This window comes from Anser cygnoides, chromosome 2 (assembly GCF_040182565.1).
Source record: "Anser cygnoides isolate HZ-2024a breed goose chromosome 2, Taihu_goose_T2T_genome, whole genome shotgun sequence".
Lineage (NCBI taxonomy): Eukaryota > Metazoa > Chordata > Aves > Anseriformes > Anatidae > Anser > Anser cygnoides.
Window position 1 is genome coordinate 36,944,272 of NC_089874.1, and position 19,862 is coordinate 36,964,133.

A 19,862-nucleotide genomic window follows, 5' to 3' on the forward strand; every position below is an offset into this window, starting at 1 on the left:
GTAAAATTGTAGGGGATGTTTTCATTTCTCCACAAAGGAATAAATGGGAGGAAGTTGTATTTTATTTTCATGTATATATTATGGCATATAATATAATATTTATAGCCTGTTAAACTGTAAATATAACATGTTATAAATATTACAAATATATATATTTATATAAATATGAAACCCCCAAAATGATTTGAGTTTTTAGTTGTGGGAAAAGCAACCTCCAAAATGACGGTTTTAATTATCTTTTTTTTTTTTTTTCCTTCTAATAAACGGAAAAAATCCCAGTGATTTTTCACTAGCAATTTCTGAGAAAGAAAAGTGGGAAAAAAAACAAGAACACCCTGAAATACATGTCACGATGAAGAAATATTACAAAACGAAACAATCTTGAACTGCAGAAGTGTTCAGGGAGCTGATATTCTTTTTCATTCATGATCTGAAATGCTTGCAGCCCATTTTTGGCAGACAGAAAATAAATTGTGGTCTACGTTGATACAGAGAGAGACATCAGGCAATTCACTACTCTATAATGTCAGGCTTAAGATGGAAGAAACACTTTCAGAACCAGCTGTTTCCCAAAAACAATATTCCAGGTACAATTATAGCTTATTTGAGATGTTAACTTATATGATATCCAGTGGGGTGGCTTCAAAGTAGATGTGTCAGTTAAGTGCATAACCATGAGCAATAACACAGGGAACACAATACACGTACCTGTGGAGCAATAATATCCATTGTTTCTGTTTCCTCCTAAACATCAAACACGAGAGTTTATGTGCTTCTGGCTTCCTGTAGGATCAAAAGGGAGTTTTCTTTATTTACTCGATCAGAGGCAAAGCAGACTGTGCTCTGTCAAATGGTTTCTCATCTCATCTGCGTCAGCGGCTGCCATGAATGGAAATGCCATGATGGAGTGGAAATCAGCTGTAACTGATGTTGGCTGATGTGTCAGTTTGATCAAATAATAATTAAAAAAAATCAGTAAGGGACAAAAGATTGATAAGATGAGTACCTGCATTTCTTGTTGGCTTGAGTGGGATCTCCAGGTTGGGGGAAATTTTTTTTTAAATTGTACTATAAAAAGAATGAACTTGGGGACTGGTCTTCAAGAATCATTGTCAGCGAGGTTAGCAGAAATTTTGTTTTTTGGTGAGAACAGCTCTGAGTGGTGAGTCCTCTGTTTCAACCCCATCTGGGGAGCTGCTGAGTGCCCCCAGGCTCTGGTGTGGTCAATGACACAGTTCCTGAAAACCTGAATGGCCGCAGGATTGGGTCCTGGATTATAATTTCATTCTAGATTTGATTTGCTAATGAAGTCAGTGCAGTAAGCTCAATTTTGATGCCATCTCATTTTATTTGACACTAAAATAAAGCAGCTGTTTGCAATTAACACACATAAAAAGAACAATAACAAAAATGCAGCCTCCCTTCCAGCTCTACATATACACAATGCAAAGAGTTCACCAAGTTCTGGTGATTTTTTCCCCCTGTGCTCTAAACTAAAACATCAAAACCAATTGATCTCATTGAAGACTGAACAAAAAAAAAAAAAAGTTTATAGTTCCCCAAATGTGTCTGATTGGCAGTGGTAACTTGTTAATGAAAGATAAATGCTGCCCTGGGTGCATGAGCATGCTTGGGCTCTTGCTGCTGCAGAGCTAATCTAAGCACGAAGTTAAAGAGATGCGAGGGCCGGGCGATCGCTGCTGCTGCGTTGGGATGGGATGAGGTAGATAGCTGGTTTCTTACCAGGACTTGGATCCAGGGCAGCTGGCCCACCCTCCCATTGGGAACAGTGAACAAGGAGCTTGTAAAATACACAGACCAAATGGAAATGACCCCTATTGACTGAAACCAGCTGCACGTCAGACCTCTCGCTGTCTCTCCTGATTTGCTATCTCAAATAAATGGATGTGGTAGAAGGGGCTATGGAAAGAAAACAAAATAATTTATTCTCCTTGAAGTTGTGCCACACTAATAAGCCACAGTTTTTACAGCTGAAAAAAAATAAAAATGTTTATTTGCACATTAAGTTTTTCCCTCCTTTTTTTTTTTTTTTTTTTTTTTGGCTTTGAAACTCTGCAGTTTAGAATACAACTTGCTGCAGTTCAGTTCCAGAGCTTTTTTGACAAATATAGCATTGATAGATTTTTGTTAGGTATTCATTGTTCATAAAACTGCCGTCTAATGACAGCTTAGTTTTGCATTGTGATTCAGAAAACAAAGTTACGATAGCTTTTGTTGGTGATTTGGTTTAGAGCTGTGTGGTGGCTCAGCCCCATGGAAAAGGTTTTAACCAGTTTAAAAGAAGAATGATGTGCAGACTGACTCAGCTGATTCACGTGGTGTTTTCTGTATTTTTCTGAATACACTCCTGGCTAACACCGGTTACTCTGAGCATTGTAGCTGCTTGCAATTACCAGGGTAGCACTTGAACTCAAATGTTAAGGATGACAGCTGCTCAAGTCCTCCAAACACCCAGGACAGGTTACTGCTGTTGATGTCAGATCGAGCTCATTTTGGACTTCAGAAGTAAATACTCAGCAGCAGGGTAAGAGGTATTTAACCTTGCTGCTATGGTTGCCTCGATCTCTGTTTGAGAAGATTGTCAGGTTGTGACATGTGCCATAGCGTGGTAATAATTTGATAGGCTTTCTGTGAGGAACCTTCTTAAAGTCAGCAGTCTAGTTTTCCTTAATACAAACTGAGGCATGGATATGTCTTACAAAAGTATCTTTTCTTTTTTAAAGTCTTCTTTAGCCAATTGATCATTAGTGAAATAAGCTACCAAACTTGAATTAATGGATCTGTTAGTATGCCTCACTGGAATGACCTTCATAAAGTCTGCAAAAATGTATGGGATACAAAAATTATGGGATTATATTTTGAATTGATCCTGTTACTTTTTTTTCCTTCTAAAACCTTTTCTCCGATATTTTCATTTTCTTTCCTTTTTGTTGTTGTTGTTGTTAAGAATTTGTTTCTTCCTCACCCACAGATGCACAAGTAGAACAGGGTAGCAGCTTTGAACGTAGGATCCTCTACCCATGGCCTTGCAGGGGTATTGCACGGACAGATGCTATTTCAATATAAAGTAGATTGAAATTCTTGTATATAGGTTCTGAGTGTTCTGCCAGGTTCATTTTGCTTTAAAGATGAAACCAAAATGCAATTTGATCTGGTCATCGCTCCTCCAACTGGCAAGACTTAGCCACATGGACTGTAGGATTTTCTGACCGTCATCTGTGACCCACAACACTTGCTATAGGGAAAGGCACACCTCTGTTTCTCATACTTTTTCTTGCTGGCCCTCCTGTAGAAGGCATCTTTTACTGATGAGCTGTCTGCTCTTCATTATATTGTCTGGCTGGATAATGAATTATGAGCTATTTCACGGGTTATTCAGATCATGCTAGTCTGGCATCAAGTGATACTGTGAACCTCCTTCCTTCCATTTTCTTCCTACCATTTTCTGCTGACTAATTGTTTGGACTGGTGAGAGTGAAGCAAGTGCATGTTGACTTCTTCAAAGTGAAAAGAAGTCTTGGGTAACTGCCTGGAAAAAATGAGCTACATTCAGCAAGACACAGAATTATGGGTGTGAAGGAGGTTTCTACGGACTTGAAAGAAGCCCTTCTCTTAGCTGACACCTATCAGGCACTAACTTTGGCACACTCCCCTAAAACACTGGTGATTTCAGTAATCTGAAGGGTAGGACTACATCAGCAAGGTGGCTGTATTCCAGTATAATTCACAGCTTTGGGATGGCTGTGCAAATGTGCTGAAAAGGAACCCTTTTTTTCTCTGTATTTCAGCTATCTATCACTTCGGTTCACAACGGCCCTATCCTGCAGTTCGAAACCTACCAGACCTCCCCATTGCCCTTCGGTGGTGTTTTGGTAAAAGTGAAAGAATCCCATCAGTATTACGGAGAGCATTGCCCTAGGCAGGGCTCCAGGGCCCAGGCCAGTACAAAACACGAGGAGAACAGGGGTTGGCATGCAATAACACAGCAGACTTTTGACCCTTCCAGCACAGAAAGTGGATCAGGTTGAGACCACCCTTACTATTTTCTTGTCTTTCTGATTTAAAACAACAACAACAACAGCAAAAACAACCAAGCAGATTGGGTGCTAATACAACTGTAGAGCACTTTGAACTTGAATTGGAAAAACACTTGTCAGTGCAATATATTTATAAATGTTTATTAAAATAAAATCTGTAGTAACAAGGAGAGGGGAACTATGTATCAGACTTTGTTTCACCTTTATTTTCATCAGACCATTCTAGTGAAAGAATACAAGCTTGGTGAAGCTAAAGCTTCTAAGCTGGCCAAACAAAGGAGAATGAAAGCCAGTTATTTTTCCTCAGCAGCACAGTAGGAAAAGTGCAACTGTTAAGTTTCAATTCAGATGTTTACATCTGTACATATTTACAGTGGAAAACTAGATTACAGCACAAGAATATGTTCATTCTCAAACTGAAATAAGATGCTTTTCATCAAGGGAACAGGAAAAAAAAATCTCAAAACACAAGAGAAGGGACCGTTTCCACAATAGCAGAAATCATCTTCTGAATGCTCAGAACTTTGTGCATAAACGTTGAATTTTCTTCCTTGCTCTCTTCCAGAGATTGAAGGCAGCACTGACTCATCACCCTGCCGCCATGTCGAACGGGAATATGAATACCATGGGCCACATGATGGAAATGATGAGCTCGCGGCAGGACCAGACGCCACACCATCATATGCACTCACATCCTCATCAGCACCAGACACTGCCACCTCATCACTCCTACCCACACCAGCACCAGCATCCAGCACACCATCCTCATCCTCAGCCTCATCACCAGCAGAACCATCCCCACCACCACTCTCACTCGCACCTTCACGCACACCCGGCACATCACCAGACCTCGCCGCACCCACCCCTGCACTCGGGCGGACAAGCACAGGTAGACCTTCATGCCATGCTGCATCACTGAGTTTTGCTGTTATGTGGAGTTAAAGCCTGCTGCCTCTATTTTTTCTTCTTGTACACATGTCTTATTAGATACTAGCCCCTTTGGCTGCTCATAAGTGCCTGCTACTGGTGGCAGGGAAGCACTATTCAGAAAACAGAGTGAAGCAACAACTTGCTCTGGTGCTTCATTTTCTAGATATTTCTAATATTTTACTTAATAAGGAGCTACATGGGTTTTCTGTGCTCTAATCTCTGAAAATTGTCATGCATCCTTTTATGGATGAAGTATACTATGAAGATTAATGTATTATATATGTTGCTTAATGTGCTTGAACCTAAACTTCTCAGGCTAAGATTTAAAGAACTGCATGTGTTCCGTCTACAGAAATGCATAGCACAATATTTAGTGAAGTAAACTGGCCCTGCATATGCATACTCAAAGTAAGGAGTGTGTGTGTGGTATGTAAAGAAATAACCTCACTGAACTCAATGGCATATTTATTTCCTGTCAAGATCGGAGATGATAGATTGTTTTAAGGTAAGATACACTGGCTTAGAGGAAAAGAAAAAGGGTTCCAGATCTTGTGAAGGGGATGGCAGCCCCCAGCTGTAGAATATGAGGGCAAGCCAGGATTAGGTAAGAGTGCAGGCAATAGTTAGTGGATATTGTGTCAGGAGAAAGAGACAATCAAGCCAGTCCAAGGAGAGAGATTTAAATCAGGAGGGGAAATCTGAATTGGATTCAGATGATAAGAACTCAGTGAAGGTCTCCATTGAATGAGATGGAGGTCTCTGTTTTTAGACCAGGTATATTGGCTTCAGCAATTTGGGAAATTCAATATCTGAATTGAATGCTTCTTGAACTAATGAACTGGTGAGCAAGGACTTCAGTGAGCAATTTTTAAGAGGAATTCTACTAATATCTTAAGTTTCTGCATCAAGGAGATCAAACAAGAAAAACAGAACTCAGTGGCTAGTGACTGTAATGTGTCAGGTCTGGGAAGCAAATTTAAGGAGGACAAGTAGGTAGTGCACAGAATGAGGACAAAGAGCCAGCCATAAGAAGTTCAGCCTGTGAAGTATTGTGTTGCTTGCAAATACCTTTCAGACAAGCTCTTAGAAAACATTAAAGAAAATGAGAGGATTTGGCTGACATCCCAGTGTCCCACAACATTAACTATTTACTAACATCTAGCTTTATTATTGCAGAGGCTGCAAGCACATGGGATTTCCCTAAAGCATTTGCTAATGTAAAATGAATTGTCAGCTTTAGAGAAACAGTCTAAATAAGAGAGTGGCAGACTCCCCTGTGAGAAGATGTCCAGAGCTTTCCTAAGTTTAGTTCAGTTTTTTACTTTGTGAATTCAATTATTTTCCCATCTGTTAATGAGTTATTTTCCTTGGAGTTGTTTAAAAACTCCAATAAAAACACATTATCTCATAACAGTGAAACCAAAAGTAAGCTGACGGCTGTCTAGGAGATCCATGAGAGAGTAAGGTGAAGCTGTGCTTAGCACTTCGTGCGTGCAGTAGAGGAAGTCACTCAACCTCTCTGAGGCTTTTAAAATGAGAGTAATAGCAGTGACACCTCACCAAGGAGCTGGGAGGGTAAACATGTTAATGCATGTGGTGGAGTCAGATACCACAGTGTGGGGCACCACTGCTAAAACATCATATTTTCACTTACAGCAGGTGAGGAGAAAACAAACCTCCCAGTTTTGAGAATAAGACATCAGCCGATGAGCCAATGTGCTACAGCTGCCTTTCCTTCTTAATGTATGTGTTGCTGAAGCCAGTTTTGAGTCATTTTGGTTAGAACAGCCTAGGTTCCTTGTGCTTTGCATTCCCTGTTAGCTAGGTACCCCCAAAAGACTTGCAGGCAGACACCAGGGCAGGTGGACTGACTGGCAGCCACACAGCTATGCCAGATGCATCCTGGCGCCACGGAGTCTCTGGAGCAAGGCCCACACTGTAACTCGAACTTTGCAGGGCACAGAGTGTCACTGGAGGCAATGGGCCCCACCAGGGATCAAGGAGGTCTTCACCTTGACTGTAGGTGTAAGTGTCACCAAACGGCTGTGAACAGGGGGTGATGGCTGATGAGGCTGAGTAGGACTCCTAGGATCATCTGCTTCCTCGCTGCAAGTCCGCTCCCATGGTGCAAAGACAATCATGATTTCTAAACAGATGCGTTAGTGGAGAGAGTAGAAGGGTTTGCTGCAACAGGGAGACTCAGTAAACACATGGTTATTACTTTTTTAAGCTCATCCATAGTCTTCATGGCATTGGCCACTTTGGGGGTCGGATTGCTCCAGAAGACATTAATTTAATGGTGCATTTTACTAATTATTAATCTCCTTATTCTTCTAAGCCAGATTCTTTGGTTCCAAGCTGCCTGCCAAAAGGCAGTATGGTCCACGTTGCTGTGGGCCATGTTCTCCCGTGTCACAACTTCTGTTATTTTACACCACACTCTTCTGTAATGTCAGCATTCATTTCATGCATTTAACATACCATTTCGGTACACGGGGAGCCCAATGCTTTGCTAGAATGAGTGAATGGGTATTAATTTTACAGTAAGTTGCAAAGAACAGAGAGGAACATTAGATCAAGGAAAAAAGTAGAAATTTCCTTCTAATAGGTATTGTTCTGAGAAAGATCTATTTTACCAAGTTGTAGTACCTCAGCTACTGTAATCGTTGTTGTATTGGTCCCATTAATGTTTGTTCGTATCAGACTTACCAGAGTGATAGCTTAAGCAGAGTAGAGGTTTGGATGTTGCTTCATTTTATTACCTGTCCTACATTTGTCTTGATTATGGATATATGATAGGCATTCTATAAAAGAAAATTAACCTTAATTTTAATATACGTTCATTTTATTCTTACCAGAGCATGCATGTCCACAGGCAGGGTGGGGAAGTCCTGCTAGAGAATGATGCTTAGACAATTACTAAGATATATCCTAACAGATTTCAGGGATAAGAGCTATCTAGTAAGATTCAGTTAATTGTCCCACGTGACATTATTAGTGATGTAATGCTAGCCTTTCTAATTAATATCTGCCAGAGATGGAGAGAAGATTTTGTTGTTGTTCTGAAAATACATGCTGACTGCCCAAACACTGACTGGTACCTTCTGAAAACAAACCGACTCACTACTTATACAGGAGAAAATGACCATAAGGAGAAATAAAAAAAAAAAATCTATAGTCACCTTTTGCTGTCTGTGTTGCAGACAGGGAGAGTTAAGAAACAAGACTTTTTAATGCTAGATGAAAAAGGAGAGAAATGGGATAAGAAAAGCTCTTGGTGTCCAGAAACATAAATAACAGATCTTTGAAGTCTGGAAAGGTGTTGTATGTGAGAAAATGAAAGCCCTTTGATGCTCTTTTGACATTAAAAGGGATCTCTGAGGCCTCAGCACTCAGACATATTGCTAAAGAGGTGGCGTGCTCGGCCCCAGTGGACAGGCAGCAGCTGGCATCCCTCGGCGGTGATCTCCTGCGGGCAGCCGGGGCATCATGGCAGGGAAGGGAGCAGGCAGCTGCAGTGCAGGGACAACCCCAGTGTGGGCAGAAGACTGGAGACTTTACCTGCAAACATAAGGACTTAATACACACTGAAATTTGAAGAATCAGGCAGAAAGCGTGGAGTGGTTAATTTATTTTTAGAAGCTTTTAAAAAATTTATTTTTTTTTTCTGCTCCTGCAAGGGAGATTCCCTGACTGTGCAACTGAAAGCTGAGAATAAATCTGGCTTCATGCAAAAAGCATTGTCAGATGCATGGAATAATTACACCTAAAATTGCCACTGTAATTGACACAAGTCAGCAGGGGGAGGGAACAAACAGTTTTTTGAAGAGGGCACTTCACGGTTTGTGGAGAGATTCTAGACAGAAAAGCGACCTTGCAAGACGATAGTATCATTTCAATTGAGACAGACAGATGTGTTAGGCAAACACGTGTTAATTGCTGCAGTTGAAATTCAGAACTCAGCCTGACAAAGCACTGAGTATGTCCACTCCCTATACTCAAAAGGAAGCACCTTGGAGATCTGGGCCTTTGCCAGAACAACAGCATTAATTTTGAGTCAACAATTTGGGTTTCCAGACTGTTCCAGACTCTGCTGGAGCAGCAGTGGCATGAGCAGCACCAGCTTCTCCAGGTGTGCACCAGCAATCCGACCTGAGCCCCGAGCAAAATCCAGAGCCCAGGGTCCCATGGCCTGGGCACCATGGCAAGGCAGGAAAGCAGTCCAAAAGCTGGTGACTCCCCAGCACCATTTGCTTCAGAAACACCGAGCGTTAAGTCTGAGGCTCATTCCTGACTGGGACGCAGACATGTATTCCACCCGCGGGGAGTCAGAGCTCAGACTGTCGGCCACTGGCCCCATCATGTGCCTCTTCTGTAAGGGCATGGGCCAGTTGCTCTCAGCAGCAGGACTGATAATTTCCTCCACTTGAAAAAGCATAAACACATATTTTTCCATATTTTCATAGCAGAGGGGCTAGGAGTGTTTTTTCATGTTTGCTGTCAAATAAATAATAAAATAATAAAAAGGAGTATAGCATCAAAAAGAGCGCAAATGGAAATGGCTGAGAAGGGGGATATAGCAGTACCTCCATGTAGTGCAGGGATACCAGCCACCCTTCAAAACCCAAGTTTGAATTTAGCTCCCTAAATCCTTTCTTCTGATTCCATCTCATGGACAGCAAGGTCTCCTGACTCCACCATCCACTCCTGTAGCTTCCAGAGTGCCCTCAGACATGGAGAGCGTTTGTAGCTCCCATCCCTAGAGGTTTTGAAGTATGAGAATGGAGGTGGAAGAGCATGTGAAATAAAAATGTCCCAAAATTTTGGAAGCAATTACCAAAAAAGAAAAAAAAAAAGAAAAAAAAGAAAAAGAAAAGAGAGACAGAAATAAGGCCCCTACAGTCTTCTGCTTTGATTAAAAGAGTTGCTGAGAGAAACTTGACATTTCAGCTTTGAAATAGGTGGTGGCAGAGAAAGTACCTAAGTGAAATGTTTTTAATAACTAACCGTAAGGGGAAAAATATTTTCCCTGCTAATATTCAGAGAATCATTTCAAAAAATCTCCCCTTTGACCAGTGCAACTCATTGCCAGCAGCTAACAGCGGTGGCATCTGGCGGTGTCTTTCAAGGCATGCCTTTCCCAGCCCTTGCCAGGAAGCCTGCCGTCCCACCAGCCGCGCGCAGGAGATGCCTCTCTTCCCTTCAGCATCCCTCCCTCCACCTCTCCCCACACCTCAGCACCGTGTCCGACCTCTCCCCCACCAGGTTTCGCCAGCGGCGCAGCAGATGCAGCCCACGCAGACGATACAGCCGCCGCAGCCCACCGGAGGCCGCCGGAGGAGGGTGGTGGATGAAGACCCAGATGAGAGGAGGCGGAAATTTCTGGAGAGGAACCGAGCTGCTGCCACACGCTGCAGACAGAAGAGGAAGGTCTGGGTGATGTCACTGGAAAAGAAAGCAGAAGAACTCACCCAGACAAACATGCAGCTTCAGGTGCGAGCTACTGTCTGCGCCCCCAAGGACACAGAGGCCCTCTTTGTGCTCAGCGCTAGCCCGGCACGGCCGGCGCAGCGCGGGGCTCCGGGCACAATCAGAGTAGGTTAACGGAGGTGTCTGTGTTTCAATTAGGAGAATAATTTCATTTTAGCAGGATAAGCCAGGAAAAAGCTGTCCTGGGACTTAGAAGCCTTCACTAGACAGAGTTGTATTTATTTTCTTGTCACTTTTTTTTTTTTTTAAGTGCCATTAACTCAGCTGTAAAAGACTGCTTCAGAGCAGGGCATGTAGCTAAGCCCTAACTCCAAGCCAGTGAGATGGGAGAGTAAATAGATGGGAAGAGGATGGATGTAACTATGACATAGTCCTGTGCACAAGGATTGGGAATGGTGCCCTTTTTATGGTGGGCACAGAAGTTAGTCCACATGTCAGCTTATGGCATCAAGTCTGGAAGCCAAGCTGCCCTCAGAAGATGTTATAAAATATTGTCAAGGACAAACATGACCATAAACCCAGCTACAGGCACCGAGTACGTCAGTGCCAGTTTTGCCCTGTTCTTACAAAGTTGTAGAGTAATTTCTGTGTTCTGGGATTTAAACTTTGCATAACAGCACATTTTAAGCTCTGTGGCAAACCCAACTCTCTATTTCTTTTCTAGAATGAGGTCTCCATGCTGAAAAATGAGGTAGCACAGCTGAAACAGTTGTTGTTAACGCATAAAGACTGTCCGATAACAGCCATGCAGAAAGAATCACAAGGATATCTAAGTAAGTAGCTGGTATATTTGCACTGTCTCCACACCACCCGCAGGAAAACACAGTTTCTAGTTCTTCCCTCCAGAACCCCTTCTTGGCCATATATTATCACTTGAGCCTCTCTTCTCAAACGTCATCTGAGCCGTCCCATCTCCTGCCCCTATTTAACCAGCCCTGCTTAAAAACCAAAAAGCCATGGTTTGCATCCAGCACAGCACCGCTGGTCCCCCCCCGTCCCTCCACCCTGCACGGCGATGCGCATGGATGGACGCTGGCTCCCATGCGGAGGATCCCCGTTGAACTCAGAGCTCCAGACCTGCAAGAGTCCTCCTGGGCACAGCGCTGCCAGCACTTTAAAATAACTCTCCAAAGGAAGGTTGTAAAGGAAAGCATTACAGGCCCCTCCAGCGAAAACGGTACTGTGCTCTGACAGTGGCGCAGACCAGGCTCGGCGCAGGTTTTCAAGGTTTGTTCTTTTTTGACTCTTAACTTGTGTATTTTTTTTTTTAATCACATCTAATGGAAACATTGAATTGATTATGTCTAGCTGATGCACTTTACAAGTATGGTAACTTATGGACAAATTCTTTGCTTGGCTCTAGAGCGGCTCAGAAGAGCCATGGGGTTAACATTTTCTAGATTGCAACATTTTCTTAAAATAGAGCCCTTTTCTATCTCCTCTGCATCACTATGCATCTGGCTCTTTAACAGTACTCGAAGAAAAAATACATAATTGCATTACATGCCTATCAACTGTTGCTTGAATTAGATTTTCTGTGATGCAGTGCACTGCACTGCAATTTTGATTTCTGATGGAGTGAATAAAGCATTTAAGCATCCCAACACCGGTTTTATAAATCTTAAGATACCAGAATTTTATCCTGGCGTTGGCTTCAGAGTCATTAAGGTACTCGAGTTTTTCCAAGGTCCCGGCTCCTGAAGCCAGGTGAATATCAGCTGGTTGAACGTGTGTTGTCTCTGTCCCTCACGCCCTGCCCAGGTCCCGAGAGCAGTCCTCCTGCGAGCCCAGTCCCAGCGTGCTCCCAGCAGCAAGTCATCCAGCACAACACCATCACGACCTCCTCCTCTGTCAGCGACGTTGTGGGAAGCTCCACTCTCACCCAGCTTGCCAGCCACAGAACAGACATCAACCCAATCCTTTAAGACTGGTTGATCAGAAACTGCTAGGGGAGTGTGGAAGCGTATCAAAGCGTCCTCTGTGCTAAGGACATTTTTGACCGTAACTCAAGCCTGGAAGATTCCTCAGTTCTTGAAAGACTCTGGCTTTCATTTTTATAGTTATTAAAATGTCTTTTATACTTAGTTACATAAAAGGGAGTTATGCAATTAATATGCTATCAGCTTGAGAAATGCTTTGGTGCTTTCTCCAGTTTTTTTGGTACCAGTTATTTGTTTGTAAACCTAACTGTCTATGTACATAGTCACGTTTCCTTCTCACCAATCTAGCCTGAAGCCTCAGAAATACGGAGTTGTGTTAAACTGCAGCTTGTTAGCCAATGTGAGGCATGAAAAGTATTAAACAGAGTCATATGTAGGTAACTAGGAGTAATTAGGCTATAAATATAGAGAGAGGGCATCTGCTGACAGCATCATAAAAAATGAGTTAGCGTTGTGCTATCACCAGAACCCTGTCTTGTATTCAGAGCCTCTTTCAACACGGTTACGTAGTTATGTGGCTATCAGAACAAAACCAAGCCCAAATACTGTGCCCTTTTGTCCAGCTTTCCTCCCCAGCTCTCTCTCCCACCCTGCCCTGTTTGTCCTTCCGTTATTCTCACATCTTCCTCCTCCCTTCCCAAGCCCTCTGTCCTTCTCTTCACCAAACTTTTTCCTGCTTTTTTTTTTTCACTCCAAGACATCCTCACTTCCCTCTCTTCCCCCTCTCCCCCCCCCGGAGAACAGTGATAAACAAGCAAAAACTTCAAGCCCCTAAAAAGCCGCCGGCAAGGCTGCTGCTTTCACTAGCTCTTCACCCGCAGCTGGGCTGCGCCAAGCATTTCTGTTTTAAAAAATAGAAATGCTCCTGATTTAGTGCTTTTAATAAACAGGGAAAGGCGAAAGCAGTGCAGTCGCAGGTGAAGCAGGATTGAGAGCCAGCTGTGTTGACGCTAGGAGCCGTGTAAGCTGCTGAGGTAAATGGCTGTGGCACAGTGCAGGCATAGCAAGTAACACCTGAGAATTACAGCAGGGTTTTTTTTTTTGCACTGCCAGTCACTAACATAGCAAATCTCTGTAGTATATAATAATTCAGGAAAGTTCTGTTCCCTAACCTGCTTACATTGTTCTAGCACCAAAAGCTAACAGCCTCAGATTTCATGGGCTATAAATGAAAAATAAATCAGAGTAACCATTCTGACCAGTTGGAAAAACGCCATTTTTAATTACCAGGGAAAGTCCTGCTCTCTGCAGGCATCCCTTTAGATGTACATGGACTTGTCCTGAGCTGGCAGACATCAGTGGAGCTTCACTGACTTTAATGGCACTTATGCCAGTTTATAGCGGGTAAGGAATTGTCTCATAATGACGCTAAAATTTTTTTTTATAAAGCACGCAGCCGCTAAGAAGTGCTGCAAGAATGACAAATTCCACTGCACTCGCTGGATAAAATTCAGTCCTGCAAAGAGGGTCTGTAAAGGGGCTTTATGCCACAATTAAGGGTTTTGTTTGGACTATGCGCCTGCCCCTCAGCACAACGGATTTGCATCCCAGAGTACTAGCAGTGATTGATGGGAAAATCAGAGGGAGATGATGCCAGTTAATTATGCTGCCTTTCAATATCCTGGGACCTGGTTTTGCTCTCAGGGCTGGCAGCGGCAACACCTCCTTCGTCTGCCCCGGGGAGCGGGAGCGGGCTCTGAGTTGGCGATGAGCGTTCAAACATTTCAAACTGCATCTTTAAAAGCAAAAGCTAATTCATGCTGTTCCTGGCAAATGTTCCAGTCCTGAACACGCTTTGTTCTGAAGCGAGATTCTTGTCCTCAGCCGCTGCTTCTTGGGTTTGAGAGGAGTTGTGGGTTTTATGTAGCAGGCTGACTCTTCTCCGTGTGGGAAGGAGAGCTCAACTAGTGAAGTGGGAGGCACTGTCAGGAGCAGGGCCCTCGTGGAAGGAAAGGCAAAATTCTGAGGATCATATGTTTCTGAATTAGTTCTTCTCTTGGTATCTAACTTTTTATCAGTATTCTTGAACAGCTCTCTTTCCATTTATGCAAATACATTCAAAAGAAGATTTTTAATGTACAGTATAAATCTTGACTTGATTATATAGTCTAAGAACCAAAAAAAAAAGTTACGAAAAAATACAAATGTAAAGGATTTTCTATTATATTTTAGACAAACGTATACTTTTAAAGTGTTTTAAATACTGAATCTATAATTTTTTTTAACCTCCAGTTGTAATAGCTAAATGGTCTTGCTTCATCATGGCTCCCAAAGGAACTTTTTTCAAATATGCAGTTGAGCAAAATGTTCCAGCTGAGTATCCACGATGTAAAAACAACAAAATAAGCCTTTCCCCTGTGTCTGAATTTCGTCATTCACTGTGAAAAATAAAATGCCATCACAGGGTTAATTTAAAAACTTTCCCTCTATATGGGTAGCACTTAAATACATTAAAAAGTAAAAATCAAAGTTGTTGATAATATTAGAATACCCAGTTGAGCTACACTGCACTAGAATTACAGTTTAGCTTCATTTTATTCAGTCTCCTCAATTAAAATATTTAGCTGTTAAACTGAAAGCCTCTACGTTAAAAAGGGAAAAAAAAAGGAAAAAAAAAAGAAAAAAAAAAAAAGAAAAATACAAAAACCTTGCCTAAGTTTTGTTAAATTCAGCAACTTGACAGTTTGACTGATGTGTATTATATATAGCTCAATTATTTCTTTTTTTAATGCTAACTAGGCAAGCCAACCACACATGTTGGCCTAAATGTGTAATTACAATGAAATGTCTCCTCTCTATACTATTGGCCTTTAGGTATAATCATTGCTAGTGATGTGGAAATAAGTAAAGGATGAAAAGCTATTTGCTATTGCTTCTTGTAACTCTGTCGCAGGTTCACAGGCCAAGACAACATGCAGCATATTTATATTAGCTCTATCGGTAAAAGGACCAACCCTGCCAGGCACCTTATATCGCTCACCAGATTCACTTCCATGTGAAAATACTCTTGTTTTCCAGGGGAGGGGTCTTGCAGCCTTTCCTCAAGCCACCGGTCCGGCCCCGTGCACCGAGCAAAGACCGCAGGAGAAGCTCCTGCCCCTCGGCCCCCCAGGACGGGCCCTCTGCGGGCGCTGGTGGAAGCGGCCTGCTTCCGAGCACGTCACTCGCCATGCACTTACCGCGCTCTTTCGTTCGAGGAGAAATCCTGCTTTTCCACCAGCTGCTACTGGAGGCTGACACGCTTTTCTCTCAAGTCCAGCCCGTTGGTGGGCTCTGTGCCCCGTCCCACCGCCGCTGGACTTCTTGCAGAGCTTCCCCGGCCGGCTTTGCTCGGCACTGCCAGGGCTTTGCCAGGAGGAAGCCTCCCCATGTCACAGATACTCCTCTGGAGGGCATCTCTCGTTGCGTGACAGCCGAAGTATGTTGGAAATCTCAGCCACGGACAATTGCAATACTTGTATCAGACAGAAACTATGCTGTGATCCGGCTCCTTCTCCCCCAGCCCCTTCCCCAGGTCAACTTATGCAAGCCATATTCATAACACTGCCTGTGGGAGACAAGTAGTTTGTGTGCTATCATGGTGTGTTTTATAAGGACGATGAGGATGATTTGTGGAGAATTTCGTGCTGTTTGAAGTTAATTCCTGCTACGAAGCTAAATGTATGCTGCCCATGTTCTGAATAGTGGAAAGTCAATGGTTCAGTGCCTCAGTGCGTGTGGATTTCGTGTGTTAACTGACTCCGTCCTGTTAACTAACAAGCCAGCTATAACTGTTGTTAAATGCCCAACTTTTGAGGATTCATATTTTTTTAAGCAACAATATTTAGTGTTTAAAACTAGCCTTTTAGTTTAGGCAAAATGTGCTTTTTAGCAGCTAATACCTTTTTTAAAAAAAAAGCGTATAGAGTGAATTTATGAAAATTCATGAGGACCAAAGCAATTTTAAAACAGGAATCTATTAATTTAGTAATCACATAGAATTTTATAAAGTATTTATTAATAAATGTTATTTTAACACATTCCATTTGAACAGTATTCTTGTACAGAATCTGTTTCTTTTTTGTTTTGTTTTGTGTTTTTTTTTTTTTTTGAAGTTACAATATTAGTTTTGCAATAAACTACTCTAGGTGTGTGTGCATCTTTGCATCTTTATCCTTCAGGGTCTCAAGCAGAAATCATCCATCTAAGATGGAAAAGTTTGCTGAGGTCAGTTGTACAGAAATTCCTAGAATTAAATGTTTTCCTTAAAGCAGCATCTGCTTTTTTTTTTTTTTTTTTTTTTTTAGTAACAACAAAACAAATAATGAACCTTTAATTGTTTCCTTTGTATTGGAAAATGTGCTCTCTCGTTTTAGAAAGCATGGGTCAACATATAACTGGAAAGCCTGTCTTTTTTTTCTCCTTTTTTTTTTTTTTTTTTTTTTTTAGGCTGATTACATACATCACCACAGAAGATCTAACCCCATCGTTGTTTCTTTTCTAATATCACATAGTGAGTTGCACTATACTGCCTTATCATTGCCTCTTCTGTCCTCTTACTAAGCAGTGTTCCTTAGACGTAGACCATTGAAACTCCATTATACATCAGATCAAATTACTGGAGGGGGAAGAAGAAAAAAAGATTGATCTATAGACATAAAAACTAAACTGTGCCTATAAAACAAAACCAGTTACAACTAATTAGTATCTTACTTCTACGTTTCAATTATTTATATTATTTTAAAATTGCACTTTAGCTCTCACTCTCTTTCTTGCTCTCCCTTGTTGAATCATTTATAATTCTCTTGTAAAACATTTGCACCAGATACATTTATATGCTTTCACTGGTGGCATATCTACAACTTGTCTCTCACACCTGCCCAAACAGAGAAGCTGAGAACAGCCAGTCTGCAGTGTGACTTAGACTTTACACCCTCTTCATGATAGCATATAAATGTTTTATTATGCAAAGTGTGTGAGGCAGCATCTAAGCTACATTTATAATCTCTCATCCTGAGAACCAAAGTGTCCTGTATAGCGTAAGGTCAGGAGACTGGCTCTGTCGTGCATGATAATGCACTTTGACTGTTGTCCAACCCACAGTAGCTGCGAAGCTGCAGTGATAACAGTGGCCATACTATGTATTAGAAGTTTAAATCAATAAAATATGTTGCCTTATAACTTGACTAGGGACAGCACCTTTAAAAAATAAAAAAAGAAAGAAAGAAAAAAGAAAGAAAAGAGACTAAAAACTTCTAAGGACAAACAAGAGCAATAAAATTTCAAGCGATCTGAACACCAAAAATATATATATATATATATCACTTTTTCATCATCTGAAATAATCATGTTATTGCAAAGACAAAAGAGACTGTTTACATCAGTAACCTCTTTCTTTCTCAGAGCTTCCAGTTATCTCAGTTTAATCAGTGGCTTTAGACTAGAGCTAAATTGCTTACTGTTACTGGCTTTCCATAGCTTTCAGAACTACTTTATAGCAAATATTAAAACTCTGCGAGGCCAAAAATGTTAGTGTTCACACACACTCACAAAAAAGATTGATTCTCTAAATGGAAATGTGATCCTTTCCCAGGCTCTCCTTGGAGTGGAATCAATAATTGCAGCCCGCTATATTTAGACTGATGTGTAATACCTGGTATTCAGGATATCCAGTTCTATATTTATGCAAAATAAATGCTACTTATGCTAAGTTTCCCTGGGTGGAAGTCTTCCCGACCCCCCCATAACAGCATGCCAGCTCATGTTGTAAGACTATTAGACCCAAATCTCTTTTTGACTAAAATCTGCGCAACAGCCTTCTGAATGAAGACTGGAAACTCATTCTGCCTGTACAGCAACTGCAGCAGTGTCAGGAAACAAGGGAGGGGGGGCTGATAGGGCATCTGGAGGGAAATGTTTTCCTTGCTGGAATCTAGGAAATTCCAGGTACATTTTTCCCCCCACCCCTAGAAGCTAAGGTTGCAAAGAGATCCCTGTTGGAGACAACCTTTGCCATGCTTCCAAAAGACAAAACATTTTGCATGAGAGGTGTGCTCACTCTTCAGAGTAAGAATAATCGCCACTGAGAGTTTTGCCAAGGACTTCATAATCTGGACCCAAGTGTTTCCCGGCCCATGTTCGTGAGCTCTGTACTTTTCTCTATAACAGCTCATTTTAAACACTGGGTAGCAATCATCCACAAAAGTTGCTTCTTTGGAATATTGTCATTGTCCTGGTTTTAAGGAACTTTTAGCACTGCTTGGAGTAAGCCTAAACTATCGAAGTTTATATATAAATATATATATATTATATTAAAAAAGGTGCTGTCACAGTAAGTTTTGGGCTTGAGGTTGTTTGTATTGTATGCAAAGGTTTTGTGTTTGTTTGTCTGTTTTATTCTGTAAAGCAACCACCTTCCTTACTGGAGGGAGATAATTTTTTTTTTTTTTTTGGTACATAAGTGTAAATACTTGCTGCAGCATTTAATATGTTTAATTTTATGTTAAGCTTTTTGTTGCATTGTGAACCCATTATTGTTGCAAATGGACAATGAGTTCATTGAGACTGTTCAACTAGGTCAGATTTTTACATCTCTTTCTAGCTAGAAGAGACAGGATTTTTGTGCATTTGTACAAATGTTAATAATATCACCGCAATTCCAATATAATAAAGCACTCAAATACAAATAATTCCAGTAGTTTGGCTGTGTCTATACCCCAGACATTTTACCGCACAGATAACTCCTGCAAGCTGCTCATCCATGATTTCTTTTCTTAGATGGTATCTGGTGGCTCGTATTTACTTTGTGCTTGGCTGGCCACATCCAGACCTGAAATCCCTCATCTCCCCCAAAATTGGTGGAGATGAGCTCATGGTGCTGGGCAGAGGCCTGTGTGACTGCAGGACTGAGCCGACCTTGCAGACCACCCCTGCACGGGGCCACCATGTGCCCACCAAGGAGACCCGGTGCTCCGCAGGAGCGAGGTCTCCAAAGGTCTTCCAAACGTGGAGGCCACGAAGCCTCAAACAAAAAAGGCTTACGTGGTGGATCCTAACCCAGGGCCTCCGCGTAAGGATGAGACAAGCTGTTATTTTACTTTTCCTTGCAGCTGGAGTGTGCTTATATCAAAATACACTCTATGCTTGTTATCCCGCCAACCTCGCTTCTTGCCAAAAGCTGCCTGGAAATGGATTTCCTGCTGGGCTAATTAGCTCTAATTGTGATGCCCCTGTTATCTTGCCAACCTCATTTCTCACTATAAATTAGTCCAATACAGACCTTGGCACAACAATGCGTAAACCGCAGTCTTGAGCTCGTCAGGATGAACCCATCCTGAGGTTCATGTGATGGTGCTGGAGGTCCCAGGGTGATGGCCTGACCTGGCCATGCTCACGGCCTGCGAGGCTCAGCCTGGCCGTCGGGACAATCCCACCATGAGTGCTGGGTTGCGGTGTCACCCACCGG

The 19,862-nt window shown here is 42.1% G+C and overlaps 1 protein-coding gene across 8 annotated transcripts in view; it reads left to right on the plus strand.

The window, feature by feature from the left end:
• The window catches only part of CREB5 (cAMP responsive element binding protein 5), a 259,814-nt gene extending 240,728 nt beyond the window's left edge, over positions 1 to 19,086 (plus strand). For 7 of the 8 annotated variants that reach the window (XM_066991860.1, XM_013171914.3, XM_048070212.2 and 4 more), the window contains 4 exons: positions 4,624 to 4,947; positions 10,254 to 10,481; positions 11,143 to 11,251; positions 12,240 to 19,086. In XM_066991860.1, the coding sequence (XP_066847961.1) occupies positions 4,624 to 4,947; positions 10,254 to 10,481; positions 11,143 to 11,251; positions 12,240 to 12,403 (825 nt within the window). In that variant the 3' untranslated portion in view covers positions 12,404 to 19,086. Of the gene's footprint in view, positions 1 to 4,623; positions 4,948 to 10,253; positions 10,482 to 11,142; positions 11,706 to 12,239 lie in introns of all 8 variants that reach the window. The other variant, XR_007165645.2, reaches the window with a different exon arrangement.
• The last annotated feature ends 776 nt before the right edge of the window (positions 19,087 to 19,862 follow it).